The following is a 19,527-nucleotide window of genomic DNA, read 5'->3' as shown; positions in this document are numbered from 1 at the left end:
TCAGAGTACAACTTTGCTCCTTCGTAAATTGGCGTTGTCCATTTGTCTAACTGCTTCTCCACCTTATCCTCTGTTAGGGGGTAAATTGTGGGCCCCTCAAACTCCTGTGTTGAAGGTTTAACCCTCAGGACCTCAAAATGTGACTGTTTTTGGAGATAGGGCTTTAGAAAAGTAATTATGGTAAAATTAGGTCGTTAGGGCGGGCCCTAATCCAACGTGACTGGTATCCTTACAAGAAGAAGAGATTAGGACACAGGCAACATAGACTGAGGGGTGATAGCGTGAGGACGCAGTGAGAAGGCAAAGTTCACAAGCCAAGGAGAGAGGCCTCAGAAGACATCAACCCTGCTGACACTTTGATCCTGGATTTCCAGCCTTCAGAACTGTGAGAAGTGGTACCTCCTGTGGTTTTGATGTGCTTTTACTTTTTCCCTAATGACTAATGAGCTGAGCATCTTTCCATGTGCTTATTGGCCATCTGTATATCTTCTCTGAAGAACTGTCTATTTAAGTGCTTTGCCTATTTTTTAATTGAGTTTTTTTGTTGTTAAGTTGGAGGAGTTCTCCTACATGGATTTTGAACTGTTTCCCAAAGTGTGTTCCTTGGAACACTGGTTCTGCAGAATCTTACTTTTTATTTATTTACTTATTTTATTTATTTTTTGGCTGTGTTGGGTCTTTGTTGCTGCGTGCAGGCTTTCTCCAGTCACGGTGAGTGGGGACTACTCTTGTTTGCGGTGTGCGAGCTTCTCATTGTGGTGGCCTCTCTTGTGGAGCACAGGCTGTAGGCACGCAGGCTCAGTAGTTGTGGCGCACAGGCTTAGCTGCTCCACGGCATGTGGGATCTTCCTGGACCAGGGCTCGAACCTGTGTCCCCTGCATTGGCAGGCGGATTCTTAACCACTGTGCCATCTGGGAAGTCCTCTGCAGAATCTAACGGGCTTTTTGAGTAAAAAGGGTTCTGAGACCAAATACTCGGAGTATGCTCTGGGTTAAAGTTTAAATTGGTTTCTTACTAATACATACAGTAAATCTCCATGTGGGGAGAGTATACAATATTTCCCAAACTTAATTGACCACAGAATGCTTTTTATGTAGGACATTTTGCAGGACTAGAGTTTTGCAGAACAGGATCTCGAGACTGTTGGCCTTTAGCTGATTCACTATGTCAGCTTCTGTAGATTTCCTTCTTTAACCGTATGCCTACATTATTTTCTCTCTCATCATCTGTTTCCTTAATGGCTTCTGGCTTCTCCTCAGCCTCCTCTCTTCCCTTTTACTCACTCTTTCTAGTCAGTGGGCAACGAATCTTGTTGATCCTTCCTCCCTAAAAGTGTTTTGAATCCACCCAGTTCACTCTGTTTCTTTTTCCTCAGCCGTGGTTGCTTGGACTTCTGCAGAAGTCCAAACCACTCTTTACATCAGGCTACCAGAATGATCTGTTAAAAATGTAAGTTAGATAAAGTCATTTCCCAACTGAAATTCTATAATAGCAGTTAGCAGTGGTGTGTCACAGTCATTTTGGGCTGTGTTGGAAAATATTATTCAAGCAGCAAACTTAGTGATGTCTATTAAAAAAAATAAATTAGAGCAGATTCAGTTCTCTCCGATCCTTTACTGTCAATCACTTGTGTTCTTCTTGAAAACAGAGGAAACAATCCTTTCTTGAGGGGCAGAGTTAGAGGGGGTATGAGGTAGATTGCATATTATCTACTGTCTAATGTCTTTATACCGTAATAACCAACTGCTACTGTCCTACAGTTTATATTTTGTGGCAATTGTTATAGTAATAACTTGTTTCTTCTTGGCATTTCTTGAGTTTTGTCAAAATGTGATTATACTTCCTGCATCTTAGAAGAAAATGTAAGTAAATCTCACTTCCCAGTGGTTCTCAACAGGGGGCGGTATTTCTTCCAGTCTGGGGTTGTTTGGAATGGGTATGGGAGTTGGGAATGTCATAATTATTGGGGGTGCTACAGGCATGGAGTGTCTGCTGCCCAGGATGTTAAATATCCTTCAATGGATCAAACAGTTCCAGACATAAAGAATTGCCCCACCCCCAAACGTCCTCATCATGAAACACCGTAACAGGGCCACAAGTCTAAAACTGTGTGATGGATAATTTCTAAGTGAAACTGCTTTTCCCATCCTCTCTCTCCGTTGCTGGGAACTAAAACTTAAGTCCTTTGTTACTGTGCAGTCTTTGCTACTGATTAACGTGGGTGGGCATTCTTGCTGTTTTTGCTTGTTCCTCTGATCTTAACCCCAGCCCAAGACTTTCCTTTAAATATGCCTGCTTTCTCCCCACAAGGCAGGATGGTAGTTTTCAAGATGCTAGTCTGCTACTCTCCTCATTTGCTGGCAGATCAATAAAGTTCTCTTTCCTTTATCCTCAAAACCTCATCCTTGTTATTCTCATTTGGCATCGGGGACAAGGACCAAATTTTCGATAACGATAGTGTCTGTCATCACAGCGTAAACTTAACCCTGCCTGTGGTCCTTCATCAGACCAAGCCCCTGACTGTGTTTTCAGCCTAACACACATACCCTCTCCTTCTTCTCCCTATTATTCTCCAACACATGCAAATCTATTGGGCAAATGAACCGTTTATGCGTTTTTCTACCTGGAATGCTGTTCTGTTCTTGACTAGTTAAAAAACTCTTCATACTTAGCATTTATCCCTCTGTAAAACCAGCTCTGACCCTTTCTACTCCAAGGGGAGGTTAGTTGCTCTATTCTCTGTGTTCTCATAGGAGCCAGCATATATCTGGTAGTCACTGGGGATGGTCTAAATATCTTATATCCCCTTGTCTGGGAACATGGTAGGATTATATTCCCCTGTCGCTCCTTAAACTTCAGCAAAATCAAATGACTGTGTAACTGCCCAATGGAAGCTTTAAGAGGCAGTCACAGTAGGCCATTTTCTCTTCCATTCTGCTCTGCTAACTCGAAGTAAGCCACATGGGAGCTGCTCTGACCCTCGGTCCTAGAATTAGGATGGCAGGGAGCTCAAGCACAATTGACGTGTAACATGTCAAGAATAAGAAATAAACTATGGCAGCTCTACCCACCCCCAGTCCCTCCCATCAGGAAACTTGCACAAGCTTCTTAGATAGCCTCATCCACCAGAGGGCAGATATCAGAAGCAAGAAGGACTACAATCCTGCAGCCTGTGGAACAAAAACCACATTCACAGAAAGATAGACAAGATGAAAAGGCAGAGAGCTATGTACCAGATGAAGGAACAAGATAAAACCCCAGAAAAACAACTAAATGAAGTGGAGACAGGCAACCTTCCAGAAAAAGAATTCAGAATAATGATAGTGAAGATGATCCAGGACCTCAGAAAAAGAATAGAGGCAAAGATCGAGAAGATGCAAGAAATGTTTAACAAAGACCTAGAAGAATTAAAGAACAAACAAACAGAGATGAACAATGCAATGACTGAAATGAAAACTACACTAGAAGGAATCAATAGCAGAATAACTGAGGCAGAAGAACAGATAAGTGACCTGGAAGACAGAATGGTGGAATTCACTGCTGCGGAACAGAATAAAGAAAAAAGAATGAAAAGAAATGAAGACAGCCTAAGAGACCTCTGGGACAACATTAAACGAAACAACATTCACATTATAGGGGTCCCAGAAGGAGAAGAGAGACAGAAAGGACCCGAGAAAATATTTGAAGAGATTATAGTCGAAAACTTCCCTAACATGGGAAAGGAAATAGCCACCCAAGTCCAGAAAGCGCAGCGAGTACCATACAGGATAAACCCAAGGAGAAACACGTCAAGACACATAGTAATCAAATTGGCAAGAATTAAAGACAAAGAAAAATTATTGAAAGCAACAAGAGAAAAGCGACAAATAACATACAAGGGAACCCCCATAAGGTTAACAGCTGATTTCTCAGCAGAAACTCTACAAGCCAGAAGGGAGTGGCATGATATACTTAAAGTGTTGAAAGGAAGAACCTACAACCAAGATTACTCTACCCGGCAAGGATCTCATTCAGATTCAATGGAGAAATCAAAAGCTTTACAGACAAGCAAAAGCTAAGAGAATTCAGCACCACCAAACGGCTCTACAACAAATGCTAAAGGAACTTCTCTAAGTGGGAAACACAAGAGAAGAAAAGGACCTACAGAAACAAACCTAAAACAATTAAGAAAATGGTCATAGGAACATACATATCGATAATTACCTTAAACGTGAATGGATTAAATGCTCCAACCAAAAGACACAGGCTTGCTGAATGGATACAAAAACAAGACCCATATATATGTTGTCTACAAGAGACCTACTTCAGACCTAGGGACACATATGGACTAAAAGTGAGGGGATGGAAAAAGATATTCCATGCAAATGGAAATCAAAAGAAAGCTGGAATAACAATACTCATATCAGATAAAATAGACTTTAAAATAAAGACTGTTACAAGAGACAAGGAAGGACACTACATAATGATCAAGGGATCAATCCAAGAAGAAGATATAACAATTGTAAATATATATGCCCCCAACATAGGAGCACCTCAATACATAAGACAACTGCTAAGAGCTATAAAAGAGGAAATTGACAGTAACACAATAATAGTGGGGGACTTTAACACCTCACTTACACCAATGGAACGATCATCCAGACAGAAAATTAATAAGGAAACACAAGGTTTAAATGACACAATAGACCAGATAGATTTAATTGCTATTTATAGGATATTCCACCCAAAAACAGCAGATTACACTTTCTTCTCAAGTGCACACAGAACATTCTCCACGATAGATCATATCTTGGGTCACAAATCAAGCCCCAGTAAATTTAAGAAAATGGAAATAATCTCAAGCATCTTTTCTGAAGGCAATGTTATGAGATTAGAAATGAATTACAGGGAAAAAAATGTAAAAAACACAAACACTTGGAAGCTAAACAATACATTACTAAATAACCAAGAGATCACTGAAGAAATCAAAGAGGGAATCAAAAATACCTAGAGACAAATGACAATGAAAACACGATGATCCAGAACCTATGGGATGCAGCAAAACAATTCTAAGAGGGACGTTTATAGCTACACAAGCCTACCTCAAGAAACAAGAAAAATCTCAAATAAACCATCTAACCTTACACCTAAAGGAACTAGAGAAACAAGAACAATCAAAACCCAAAGTTAGTAGAAGGAAAGAAGTCATAAAGATCAGAGCAGAAATACATGAAACAGAAACAAAGAAAACAATAGCAAAGATCAATAAAAGTAAAAGCTGGTTCTTCGAGAAGATAAACAAAATTGATAAATCATTAGCCAGACTCATCACAAAAAAGAGGGAGAGGACTCTAATCAATAAAATTAGAAATGAAAAAGGAGAAGTTACAACAGACACCCCAGAAATACAAAGCATCCTAAGAGACAACTACAAGCAACTCTATGCCAATAAAATGGATAACCTGGAAGAAATGGACAAATTCTTAGAAAGGTATAACCTTCCAAGACTGAACCAGGAAGAAATAGAAAATATGAACAGACCAATCACAAGTAATGAAATTGAAAGTGTGATTAAAAATCTTCCAGCAAACAAAAGTCCAGGGCCACATGGCTTCACAGGTGAATTCTATCAAACATTTAGAGAAGAGCTAACACCCATCCTTCTCAAATTCTTCCAAAAAATTGCAGAGGAAGGAACACTCCCAAACTCATTCTATGAGGACACCATCACCCTGATACCAAAACCAGGCAATGATACCACCAAAAAAGAAAATTACAGACCAATATCACTGATGAATATAGATGCAACAATCCTCAACAATATACTAGGAAACAGAATCCAACAACACATTAAAATGATCATACACCATGATCAAGTTGGATTTATCCCAGGGACGCAAGGATTCTTCACTATATGAAAATCAATCAATGTGATACACCGTATTAACAAACTGAGGAATAAAAACCATAAACCATTAACAAACTGAGGAATAAAACCAAATAAAAACCAAAAACCATTAACAAACTGAGGAATAAAAACCATCTCAATAGATGCAGAAAAAGCTTTTGACAAAATGCAACACTGATTTACGATAAAAACTCTCCAGAAAGTGGGCATAGAGGGAACCTACCTCAACATAATAAAGGCCATATACCACAAACCCGCAGCAAACATCATTCTCAATGGTGAAAAACTGAAAGCATTTCCTCTAAGATCAGGAATGTCCACTCTCACCACTATTATTCAACATAGTTTTGGAAGTCCTAGCCATGGCAATCAGAGAAGAAAAAGAAATAAAATGAATACAAATTGGAAAAGAAGAAGTAAGACTGTCACTGTTTGCAGATGACATGATACTATACATAGAGAATCCTAAAGATGCCACCAGAAAACTACTAGAGCTAATCAATGAATTTGGTAAAGTTGTAGGATACAAAACTAATGCACAGAAATCTCTTGCATTCCTATACACTAATGATGAAAAATCTGAAAGAGAAATTATGGAAACACTCCCATTTATCATTGTAACAAAAAGAATAAAATACCTAGGAATAAACCTACCTAGGGAGACAAAAGACCTGTATGCAGAAAACTATAAGACACTGACGAAAGAAATTAAAGATGATACCAACAGATGGAGAGATATACCACATTCTTGGATTGGAAGAATCAATATTGTGAAAATGGCTATACTACCCAAAGCAATCTACAGATTCAGTGCAATCCCCATCAAATTACCAATGGCATTTTTTACGGAACTAGAACAAAAAATCTAAAAATTTGTATGGAGACACAAAAGACCCCGAATAGCCAAAGCAGTCTTGAGGGAAAAAAACAGAGCTGGAGGAATCAGACTCCCTGACTTCAGACTATACTACAAAGCTACAGTAATCAAGGCAATATGGTATTGGCACAAAAACAGAAACATAGATCAATGGAACAAGATAGAAAGCCCAGAGATAAACCCACGCGCCTATGGTCAACTAATCTATGACAAAGGAAGCAAGGATATACAATGGCGAAAAGACAGTCTCTTCAATAAGTGGTGCTGGGAAAACTGGACAGCTATATGTAAAAGAATAAATTAGAACACTCCCCAACACCATACACAAAAATAAACTCAAAATGGATTAGAGGCTTAAATGTAAGACTGGACACTATAAAATTCTTAGAGGAAAACATAGGAAGAATACTCTTTGACATAAATCACAGAAGTTTTTTGATCCACCTCCTAGAGAAATGGGAATAAAAACAAAAATAAACAAATGGGACCTAATGAAACTTAAAAGCTTTTGCACAGCAAAGAAACCATAAACAAGACGAAAAGACAACTCTCAGAATGGGAGAAAATATTTGCAAAGGAATCACTGGGCAAAGGATTAATCTCCAAAATATATAAACAGCTTGTGCAGCTCAATTTAAAAAAAACAAACAACCCAATCCAAAAATGGGCAGAAGACCTAAATAGACATTTCTCCAAAGAAGACATACAGATGGCCAAGAAGCACATGAAAAGCTGCTCAACGTCACTAATTATTAGAGAATTGCAAATCAAAACTACAGTGAGATATCACCTCACACCAGTTAGAATGGGCAGCATCAGAAAATCTACAAACAAGAAATGCTAGAGAGGGTGTGGAGAAAAGGGAACCCTCTTGCACTGTTGGTGGGAATGTAAATTGATACAGCCACTATGGAGAACAGTAAGGAGGTTCCTTAGATAAGTAAAAATAGAATTACCATATGATCCAGCAATCCCACTCCTGGGCATATACTCAGAGAAAACCATTATTCAAAAAGACACATGCACCCCAATGTTTATTGTAGCACTATTTACAATAGCCAGGTCATGGAAGCAACCTAAATGCCCATCGACAGATGAATGGATAAAGAAGATGTGGTACATATATACAATGGAATATTACTCAGCCATAAAAAGGAACAAAATTGGGTCATTTGTTGAGACGTGGATGGATCTATAGACTGTCACACAGAGTGAAGTAAGTCAGAAAGAGAAAAACAAATATCGTATATTAATGCATGTATATGGAACCTAGAAAAATGGTACAGATGAACCGGTTTACAGGGCAGAAGTTGAGACACAGATGTAGAGAACAAACGTATGGACATCAAGAGGGGAAAGCCGCGGGGGGTTGTTGGTGGTGGTGTGATGAATTGGGCTATTGGGATTGACATGTATACACTGATGTGTATAAAATGGATGACTAATAAGTACCTGCTGTTTAAAAAATAAATTAAAACATTAAAAATTAAAAAGAAATAAGCTATGCTATGTTAAGCCACTGAAATGTTTAGGTTGCTTGTTACTACAGCATAACCATGCTCATACTGATGGATACCCCTGTTACAGCTCTTATCACATGGTGGTGTTACTGTTGATTTTCCATAGTTGAATCTTCATAGTGTTCACTGGAGATTTGTTCTGGTAGAGACTGTGCTGTTTTCACTCCGATGTTGCCAGAATTTTGCAAAGTCACGAGCTGTGTTAGTTATTTATTGACACATAACAAATGACCCCAAAACTAGTCATTTAGAGCGATCGTAAACATTATTCTCCTCATGGTTCCAGTGGGTGGTTCTGGCTCCGTGTCACTTGTGAGGTTGCAGTCAAGAGATCAGTTGGGGCTCCAGTCCTCTGAAAGCTGGGCAGGGCCTGAAGGATCCAAGTTCAAGGTTGCTTTCTCACATGGCTGGCAAGTTGGTGGCCGTTGTTGAGAAGGCTCCGTTCTTGCCCACAGGGGCCTCTCCACAGGCCGTTTGAATGTCCTCACAACATGGCAGCTGGCTTCCCTCAGGGCAATACAGTAAGTCCCCTACGTACGAACGAGTTCCGTTCCGAGAGGGTGTTCTTAAGTCCAAGTTGTTCGGAAGTCCAACAAAGTTAGTTTAGGTACCCAACTGACAAAATTGGCTATATAGTACTGAAGTGTAATAGGTTTATAATTCTTTTCACACAAATAATACATAAAAATCAAACACAAAAAATAAAGAAAATATTTTTAATCTTATAGTACAGTACCTTGAAAAGTACAGTAGTGCAGTACAACATCTGGCATACAGGGCTGGCATTGAGTGAACAGACAAGAAGAGTTACTGACTGGAGGAGGGAGAGGAGGTGGGAGATGGTAGAGCTGAAGGGTCGTCAGCAATAGGAGATGGAGGGCGAGCTGCAATTTCACTCACGCCTGACATTGACAGAATGCAAATTCACATCTCTGAAAGTTCGCAAATTGAAGGTTCGTATGTAGGGGACTTAGTGTAATCCGAGGGCGAGTGAGATGGGAATGATAGTGTCTTTTATGACTTAGCCTCAGAAATCACACACGGTCACATCTGCCACATTCTACTGGTTAGAAGTGATTCACTAAGTTGGGCCCACCTTCAAAAGAAAGAGAATTAGGTTCTCCCTTTTGGAGGGAGGAGTGTGACTGTGGTCTGAACATTTGTGCCTCCCCAAATTCCTACCTGAAATTCTGACCCCTGAAGATTATGGGATTAGGGCATGGGGCATTTGGGAAGTGAGTAGGTCGTAAGAGAGGAGTCCTCATGAATAGAATTAGTGCTCTTGTAAAAGAGACACCCTCAGGGATCCCTTGCCCCTTTCACCATGTAAGGAAAGAGTGAGAAGACTTCAGCTATGAACGGGGAAGAAGGTTCTCACCACAAGGAGGCCATGCTGGTGCTTTGATGTTGGACTTTCCAGCCAACAGAACAGTGAGAAATAAGTTTCTGTTGCTTATAAGCTACCCAGTCTGTGGTATTTTGTTACCACAGCCTGAATGGACTAAGACAAGTATCAAAAAAAAAAAAAAATTCTGTGACCATGCCTTTAAACGATCACACTAGCACATAATGGGTCCTCAGTAACTACTTCCTGAAGGAATGATCAGCTTTTGTATTCCGTCTGGTAGAAAGTGCCTCAGCCGGTTTTCTCTTTGACTTCAACGTGTCCAAGTTGTTTTTTCCCCTCTCTTCAATTAACCTTTATTTCAAACGTCATCTCTTCATTTCTTTAGCTTATTTATGCTTCAGAGAATGAATTATGTCAAACAGTAGGAGGGCTAAGTCTCATCTGGCCTGTAAATTAGACCCCCCCAAATCATCACAGGAAATAGAAAAGTTTATCCTTTCCAAACGTTGAGAAAATCATCTTTACCTTGTTACTAGAGGTTTTTCCAAACGGCCAGTGAGATGCGGGATTTCATCATCACCATTTGTAACTACAAGGAGGATCATTTTCCTCACCTGTGGTTTTCTGGACAAAACCCAGGTTGGTCTCATTCGTCAGGTCGTTTTGTCAGCTTTAAGCTGATATAAGATTCTGGGTAGTGTTTCTGTCAACTGCATTGCCTCAGCATGGCCTACAGTGCTAAAAATATGCCTTTCCAAAATGCCTGAACTTCTAGGTTTGTTAAAGTGGGTTGCGTTAAATGTTCACGTCTTCAGTTCAAGAGATATTGTTTACCTCCAGTTTCCTTAGGGAGAAGTGGAGCTTCTTGTTGACTAAAGCTCTTCCAGGCACTGTCTTCTCACGGGGAGACCCTTGCTGAGCCATGGCATAGAATCCTCTTGGTTAGTGGTGATTTCTTCCAGCTTCTCAGAGTGGGGATGGGACACCTGGGGGGTCAGGGCTGGTGCACCAACCCAGGTGATGACTCCCGTGTTGGTGAGGAAAGGCCGTAGCTGGAGCCCATCCTTGGCCCTTCATTGCGTACACACTCTGTGGGAAGTATGGAGGGAGAGGTTCTCCAGCGTTCGTAAGCCACCCCACCATCTGTGCTCCATCTATGGCACTATGTAGAGCCCACGTCTCATCCTCCCCAGAGGAACCCCTCCAGAGCCCAGGCTGTTCAACCCCGTCTGTTTCTCTCCTTCACCGACGTCTCCACTTCTACATATGCTCATCTGCTTTATTTTGGGAGGAAATTTCACTGTACCCCACTGTCGTCTTGTACATTTTATAGCCAAGCTTTACCAGGATGGTTAACTGTTCTCCATGGATTTCCTCACAGTGAAGTCCCTTTTTATCCTCCTGCACTTGCAATATTGCCTGTCTTGTATTCCAGTGCATTGATGTCTCCAGGAAACATTTTGGGAATTGGTGGGGGCCTCTAAAGGAATGTAGCAGGTGGAAACCAGGGATGCGGGATACTCCACATGTATGGATTCGTTCTACACAGTAATGAATTGCTTTAAACCTGTCTAACTCTTAAATGCCCTGCTGGTTACTTTTATGAAAGCAAACCTGTTGGATTGTATAGACGCCAACTACTTTTTATATAATAAAACATTTTTTAAACAGTTTGAGTATATGCTGACTTTTCCAATAATGCTGCTACAAAGAGTTTAGCATCTTAGAAAATTCCCTGACTCCTGGGAGATTGTCAATGCTATACACTCCCCCCATCTGTCCTTTTAATGGCAGTGTTTCTACATGTAGGTGCCTTTGTCTTTCTTCTCTAAGACTCTTTTTTCTCCCTTTTCTGCAAATGTACCTACTTTTGGGGCTCTGTATCTCACATGATTATGTCAAATTAATCTAAGCAGCAATGGATTTAGGTTACGTATTGCTTTTAGGTGGAGTAGCTGTACAGTGTAATGATTAAGAGTACAGATTCTGCCCAGCTTTGCCTGGGAACAAGTCCTGGCTCTAACTTTTAGTAGACCTGGGGACACAGCATCCTCATCTACAAATAATGAGACCCACTGAAGAAGCTGGAGGGGGTGAGGGCTAGCTACTCTCCCATAATATCTTTATCAGAGTTTACTGTATAACAGAATGAACTGAGACAAAATTTCGCCACATACACAGGCATTTGTTAGTCAAACAGTAACAAGTGAACAGAAAACATGCATATTCTCTTTTTTTGTGAGTGTGAGACGTGCTCTGTCATTTTTTAGCTGTTCTGGCTTTCACCTTTCACGCAAGGTTGACTTGAGGTGCTCTGACAGGTAGCATCGGGCAAATCCCATAACAGTGGACAAATACAGGACATTTAGGCATTGAGATTTGGGTACCGTTCCCAAGGATGCAGGTCACAGATCTTGGTAGATTCTTATACCTTGTTGGAGGGGGGAGATATCCTAAAAATATGTTAGCCAGAGTACCTTAATGTTGCCTGTAAAGAGTCTTCCTTGAACATTTATTATGCTGTTTAGCAAGCCATTAATTTCACCAGTAAGAATCTGTTTCTGACGTTCATCACGCTAATTAACCCAACCTTGAGTGCTGATGGAAATACAGATAACAGAAACTTTGTAGTAGCTGCCTCTAGAGTGTGGTCCTTCTGATATGACATCAGTTAATCATTCTGAAATACAGATTTTTTTATTAGAGCAATGCATTGGCCTTTCGTGTTAGAGCTTCGACTAGCTAGAACATACTTATGTGGGAGCATTTTAGAGTAAATTACAGACCTCGTACCACCTCTTTGGGCTGTTGTGCTGCTTAAATGAGTTACTATATGTGAAGTGCTTAGAGCAGTTCAAGCAACGTTGTATGTGCTGTATAAGTACAGTTGACTGTTGAGCGACATGGGTTTGAACTGCATGGGTCCACTGACATGTGGATTTTTTTTCAATGTTAAATATACTACAGTACTGTATGATCTGTGGTTGGTTGAATTCGCAGACATGGAGGACCCACCCTAAATTATATGTGGATTTTCAACTGGTGGAGGGTTTGAGCCCCTAACCCTCACGTTGTTCAAGGGTCAACTGTATATGCAGTATTGTTATTACTGTTAGTAGTAGTGTGAGTGCTTTGACATATGTTGTCAGTTTGGTATCCTAATATGGTCTTATTTTCCCACGAATTGGCTGGGTTCTCACACAGCAAACTGAACAAAAAGCATAGTGCAGTCCCTCCACATTATTCAGAGATTGTGTGCTTGCAAATTTACCTACATGCTAAAATTTACTGGTAACCCCCAAATGAATACAGCACTTTCGGTCATTTCTGAGTATGCACAGAGTGGTGAAAAATGAGGGTCTGGGGTCCATCAAAATGACCTGGAACAAGGTGATGTTCTGTCTCCTCGTTGCAGCTCTCACACTGTAAACAAGTGTCCTTCTCGTGGGTCATTCAGAGACAAGTTTTGCATTTGTTGTTGTTGGTGGTGGGTGATTTCACTGTTTAAACAACACCCTTGCTTAGTGCTAAAGTGTTGTCTAGTCTTCCTAAGTGCGAGAAGGCTGTAGGGTGCCTTATGAGGAAATATGTATTAGATAATCTTCATTCAGGCATGAGTTATAGTGCTTTTGTCAGAAGTTCAATGCTAATGAATCAATGGCATATTCTAACTAACATGTCCTTGAGCAGAAACACACGTAACACATTGATTGGTTGATGAAAATGTTGTGATCAGAAGCTCACAGGAACCTAACCCTGTATTTCTCCTAGGAGCCTCGTTCAATACTCAATAAGTCAGTGTTTGTGGCAACTTTATAGAACATAGCGACCATGAGTAATGTGACTGTATCACTTTCTTGAGGCCGCCTTTTCAAAAGTGTTCCTCTGCAATGATTCAAGAATCTCGGGGGCAGGACCGGTTACAAAATTTGTAGGCTCACGCAGAATAAAAATGCAAGACCTGTTGTTCAAAAGTTAAGCAGTTCAAGATGAACCAGGTAAGCTGAGCATATGGGGTCCTCTGCAAGTGCAAGTGTCACAGGCCCACAGAGATGGTCCAGCTCATGGGTTTACTCGATCTGAAAGACTGTACCTCAAAACAGCAGGCTGGGAGAGAAGGGGGAGAATGTGATGAGCCCACAATGGCTCCTGCTTTTGGTGGCCGGTGTGGAAGGTGTCACAGTTGAAAGTGAAGGCTCACAGTTCAATGGACACAGCTTGTCCACTAGTGTATAATGTCCTTGCTGGTCCAGGCCCTGCCCAGGCTGCCGTGTTCCTATTTCTAGAGTTCCCATCACATGATCAGTTACCCATCCCCAAAGCACAAACGCCATGGGAGGGTAGTCAGCTCTTGGCAGAGTGTGGAGTGCAGCCCAGACTTCTCCCGCCTTTTTGAAGCTCTCTTTGGAGGACTTATTTGGCATCTCATCTCAGTCCCCCCAATGGTTTTCTAAAACGTTTGATTTGGGGGAAGCAGATGTCCTTAATATTTTTACCCAGGAAGTTCCTGGAACTTGATGCTGATTTGACTTTTCTTATTCTAAAGGTCTTCACAGCACAGCAAGGGGGAGGGGACAGCTTTGCTAACTTAAAGGACCAATTAAAAAAAAAAGAGAGAGAGAGAGAAGATGAGGATTTAACTTTTTTTTTTGCAAGTTGTTTTATTTACAGTGCCAGCTTTTAAAGGTCACTAAGGTAAAGTTAACTGGACAATAAACTAGGCAGAAATAGCTTTACAAAGAGAGGGAAAGCCCCAAATGCCACTTTCTATAGAGAACCCACAGTTCAAGTTTATTCAGAGCAAAGAAAAAAGAACTTTTGATCATACTAGAAGAAACTGAGCCATGAGTTTGCAATCTGTGCTGAAACTACACATGCAACGAGGATGACATTCTGCTAATACAACTGATTTGCTGCTGCATTTGTGGACCGTTTTTCTAATATTAACAATTATAAACAAAGCAGTGCAACTAGTATTTGCAACAGTCCTTACAGTGTTACAGCATCAGACACAAAATTTCACTTCTCCTCACACCACTGGTTCTCTTTGCATACCTGGGCTTCCTCTTCTTCAATAAAATCATTTTTGATATTGAATGTCTTTCTAATCTCCTCAGGAGTTTTCCCCTTGATCATATTGGCAACAGTCTTGCAGGTAACATCAAGCAAACCTTTGATGTCTAAGTAGTTTGCTGCCAGTATAAGCTCAAAAAGTGTTCCTTGGTCAACTTTCAGGAATTCTTGATCCCAAACAGGGATGTCATCTGTTCGCTTTTCTTTGTCCTCACCATCCTGAGGAGAAGGAGAATCACCCCTGTGGTGGGTGCACCACTGAACGACCTCTTTTAATATCGTTGCATTAACATTTGGCACGGGCACTGGCTCATCATCTCCTTCATCACCCACTCCCAAATATTTCAGCATGGTCTTAATTGTCACAGATTGTTTCGCAACTTCAACATCAACTTCAAATATCTCTCCATCAGAACGCTGCATCTCAATTGAAGGCATGGTGTTAGGACTCAAGGAGATGGCAGGCCAGAGGCTGATGAGAGCAGGGCGGCGTCTGCGAAAAGAAAAACAGAAAAGTGGAGAACAAGGGCAACACTGCAGAGCGGCACGACGTCTGCCTCGGATGTAACTTTTTAACTCTCCTTCCTCTCTCCTTCCACATACATACACACGCTCATGTACACACTTCCAGTCTCCCTAGCCTGGCAATTCAGTTAAATGATACCTTTTGGTTATATCAATATCTCTGTTTTCTTACTGTGAAATTTAAATGTAATTCACAATTTTTCTACTTATTATGTCGTGCATCTTATCATGTATTACTTCCTTTGTTGTACAACTCTGCTTGGAATAAAATTTATTTTTTAATTACTTAAAATAAAAGGGACCAATAGTTTCATCCCCTCAAAGTGTGAAAGCCTAGGAGTTTGGCCGCATATGAAGAGGCTCCTTACGTTACCCTACATAGAAAATAATGACAGTGTGCTCCAAGGTACTGTCTGGCTCTGCCTCGGAGCAGCAGTGAAGAACTGACACAGAGATGTCATACACATTCATTTCTTTTTTTGGTTTGGCCTGTAAAGAGGTTTTTTTTTTGGTAAAATTTCAAACAAGTTGTCAATATTTAAATTTCATAAAGAAATCTATTGTAGCCTCTCTGGGAAAAATCTGTGGATCTGAAAACAGATGGCTTATATTCCCACATCTGCCGTGATCTGGAACTGACAGCAGCTTCCCCTACAGGCAAGCACGAGCTTTCCTCTTCCACAGCCCCCTGTGCCCACACCTTCCTTTCACCTGCTGGGCCATGTGGGCAGGGCTGAGAGATGCTGACGGGGACTGTTCTGAACCCACGGGTGCCCAGGTAGTGCCAGTTGTTAAATATTCATTATTTTGAATATCACTCCCTCCTGGAGCCATTTGAGCTGCTAACCTTGCTCTGCAGAGAAGCAGCTGTCAGCTTCTTGCTAAAAAACTAAATTCAGACTCCCGGGTCGTTCTGTTGCAATGATTAATCTGTTAGATTGTCAGGGTTCTTCACCATTTCATTTATCCGGAGCGGGGCTTCTAGATGAGTGTAAGGAATTCACTAACTGTGGCCATGTCTCTGCTGATGGAGTGGGCACCCTGGGAAGCCAATCTGCATGAGGACTGAGGCCCTTCCTGGGGGATAATTCGTCCTGATGAAACAAGGAGCCAGCTCTGGAGAGCCCGACCCTGTTAGAGGAAGCTCCGCTGTCAGATGACGGTGTGAAGTCTGTCATCTGGATTTCTCTCTGCATCCAGCCCTCACTGGATTCTCTCTGTACTCTCGGAGAGTAGAGCAACAAGTAAAAAAGGAACAATTTCTCTACAAACCCTTGGGTATCCCTTTAACAGAGTTGAACATAAAGGAGATAAAGAGACATTCTCCCATCAGTTCCCCATGGGCACTTTCAACACTTGGAACACACCTGTACACCTGGCAGACACTCCAGTGCCCCGTGGGAGAAGACATGTGGCCCCTGTGGATGGTTTGGGGTCCTAACTAATCAGCATCACACCTTTCCAGATCCTGAAAGTGTAGCAGACAGAAGGAACCAAATGGGTTCAAACTCAGAAATTGAGAATATGGCAGGGTGGTTATATTGTCTGCAATTTTCTTAAAATATTTCATTGTGGATGGTGGTGTGTGGTGTGTGTGTGTGTGTTTATTAACTTCAATATATACCCTAGGAACTGTTGATTAGCATTTCGATTATTTGTAGTCCGGTTACCTATTGCTGCATAACCCACCCTAAAATTTACTGGGTTAGAAAGCAGCATATTACTATCGATATTTCTCATGGGTCTGTGGTTGGACTGACTCAGGTGGGCAATTCTCACTTGGAGCTTTTTGCGTCGTTGCTGCCTGATGACAGCTGGGGCTGGAGGCACCTGGAGCCTTATCTGGGCTGGATGTCAACATGGATTCTCTCCTCCTGGCTGGCACCTGGGCTGGGATGTCTGGAACAGCTGGGGCCTAGCTGAGCATCTCTTTCCCCTCAACCCCAGTCCCTCCCCTCTCACTCCTACAATGTGCTGCTGTCTTATTTTGCCCCTTTAGTCTGTTGGTAAATGTCTTTCCCTACTCCCTCCCCACACTTTTATTAACAGTTTCCGTATTAAACTCCCCTTGCATTACCCAATCTGAGTGCGTCCTCTCTTTCCTGCCTGGACCCAGACTCAGACACTAGGTCAGCTGGTTTCTCAACTAGGGACCATTTTGTCCTTCAGGAATGTCTGGACAGATTTTTGGCTGCAATTAAGGGAGGATGCTACTGGCATCTAGTGAGTAGAGGCCAGAGATGCCGCTAAACATCCTACAGTGCACAGGACGGCCCACAACAGAGACTTATCCACCCCGAACATCAGTAGTGCCCAGGCTGAGAAACCACACTCTAGGTGTTAACTCTCACGTCTGCTCTACAAGTATAAACTCAACACAGATCACATAGGAATAAAACCATATAACCAACGACATTTAAATTAACAATGTTAATTGTAAGTGAAGGATGCTGTTGTTTTGCTGAAATTAAACTGCTGCTCACACAGTACGAGGTGGTCCTGACTGCTGGGTGCTGGTTGCGTGTGAATTTGGTGGATGTCCATCCGTAAACCAGCCAACTCCCTTCTCTCCAGACGCCTCTCTGCTCAAGCTCCCAGGACACCTCTCCTCCTAGGGCACACAGCGGGGTCTTGTTGGCTTTTCCTTGGCATCAATATAATTTTCATCTAAAGTCTACCACTATTGTTTCTCTCATTAACTCGTTTCCATGGAAGTTATGCTAATTGGTACCAATATACACGATTGCCAAGGAGAACCCTATGACAGTTCTCAATCCTTCAGATATTTTTTTAAGATGTCGTCGAAATGAAGGTAGGAGACTAAAATAGAAGGTTTATAGAGAGCTCATGGCACCCTGAGAAGCTATCCTTGGAGTCCTGGGAGAGAACCACTCTTGTGATGTTCGGTGGAAAATGGAAACAGACCCCGTTCCTTCTTGTGGTTGAGGATGGAAATACAGAAAGCCTCCACTGCGGGCAGAAGCCTTTGCTAATGGACAACCACAGCTTTCTTCTTGGCTCTTTTTGTAGTGCCTCAAATATAAAGAAAGGACTTTCTGATTAAAGCTTTATCCCCTAGCCACACAGCAGAAGTTCTTACACATTCCAGTCAACGTGTTTTGCTTTCTCAGCTCTGGCTTTCTTAATGAACTTCCCCCGTGACAGGAAGATGGCAACATGAAATTCTTCTCTTCATCAAAGATATTTGTTGGATTTCCTCCTTTTTCCCCTGGCTGGGGAAGTGCGTCAGCTTCTGAGGGCTGTTGAGTTTGCACTGTACAGACCAGCTCTGTAAAGAGCCTGCGTTCTCTATTCCACCCAGGACATGCAGACCTCCTTCTTGCATTTAACGACACATCCGGCCTACCAGATCCATCTTGTTTTGCTCTTTCTTTTGTTCACGTGTTAGCACCTTTTGCAAATCTAAAACAATTATGAAGCCATTTAGAAACAATAATGCTTAAGTGCAAATACTTAAATGTTATTAAACTGTTGGCATCTTGCTGAATTATTTCCTTATGGTTAATTACTTCATTTCTTTATAGCTAGCCATGATTGATTCCTGCTTAGGGCTGTTTCTACTCTGTAAGAAAATATAGTTATATACTTTAAAACTGTAAGGGATGCCCACCATTGCTTTCCAAACTCTCTGAAAGCATTTTGTTTTGGTCATGGGAGTTCTTAATTTTAATTTAGTTTTTATTTTTAAATAAATATTTAGCTACAGTGATTTTGATGAAAAGCTCTTTACTGGCTTAATGAATTTTATGGGTCTATATAACATCAGTGTCTTAATTACTACAAATGGATAATAAACCCTTTCTCATATACGGGAATAGGAAACACACAGAGTGAGTGCCATTAGGAACAATTGGATTTTCACTTGATAATTCAGTAAAAAGAAAAAAAAAAACGTAAATACTGCAAGTAACAGCCCAAGGGGTAATCTCTGCAGCTCCACCAGAAACCGTAGAGTGTAACTAATTTTTACAGAGATTTTCTCTGTGTTTTTTGGGCTGTGACAAAAGCAAAGTATAAATTCATGCAGGGAATGAAATAGTTGTTCATTTGATAGGTGCTAATTGATTTCTCCCTGTATGTCAGAGACATTTAATTCCTCATCATAAAAGGTCCTTGAATTTAGGAGGACACCCGGAGAGGAATCTATGACCCCAGGCGAGTAGTTGCAGTGTACCAGGAAGAGTATCGTGGGTTCTTATTGTGTGTGTGGCTTTAAGAAATTCACTTGGTCTGAGAAACTGTCACTGCTGATGCAGAGTGGGCTTTGCCTGGTTA

General features: G+C 41.3%; 1 protein-coding gene across 1 annotated transcript; it reads right to left on the bottom strand.

Annotated features, from left to right (window-relative positions):
• Window positions 1-14,533: 14,533 nt before the first annotated feature.
• LOC132527847 (S-phase kinase-associated protein 1-like) lies at window positions 14,534-15,144 on the bottom strand. Its single transcript, XM_060163887.1, has one exon. The coding sequence runs from the start codon at window positions 15,142-15,144 to the stop codon at window positions 14,653-14,655; it is 492 nt and encodes a 163-aa protein (XP_060019870.1). The 3' UTR covers window positions 14,534-14,652.
• Window positions 15,145-19,527: the final 4,383 nt, after the last annotated feature.

This window comes from Lagenorhynchus albirostris, chromosome 10, assembly GCF_949774975.1.
Source record: "Lagenorhynchus albirostris chromosome 10, mLagAlb1.1, whole genome shotgun sequence".
Taxonomy (NCBI): domain Eukaryota; kingdom Metazoa; phylum Chordata; class Mammalia; order Artiodactyla; family Delphinidae; genus Lagenorhynchus; species Lagenorhynchus albirostris.
Note: the sequence above shows the minus strand (reverse complement) of the source record. Positions and strands in the feature narration are given on the sequence as shown.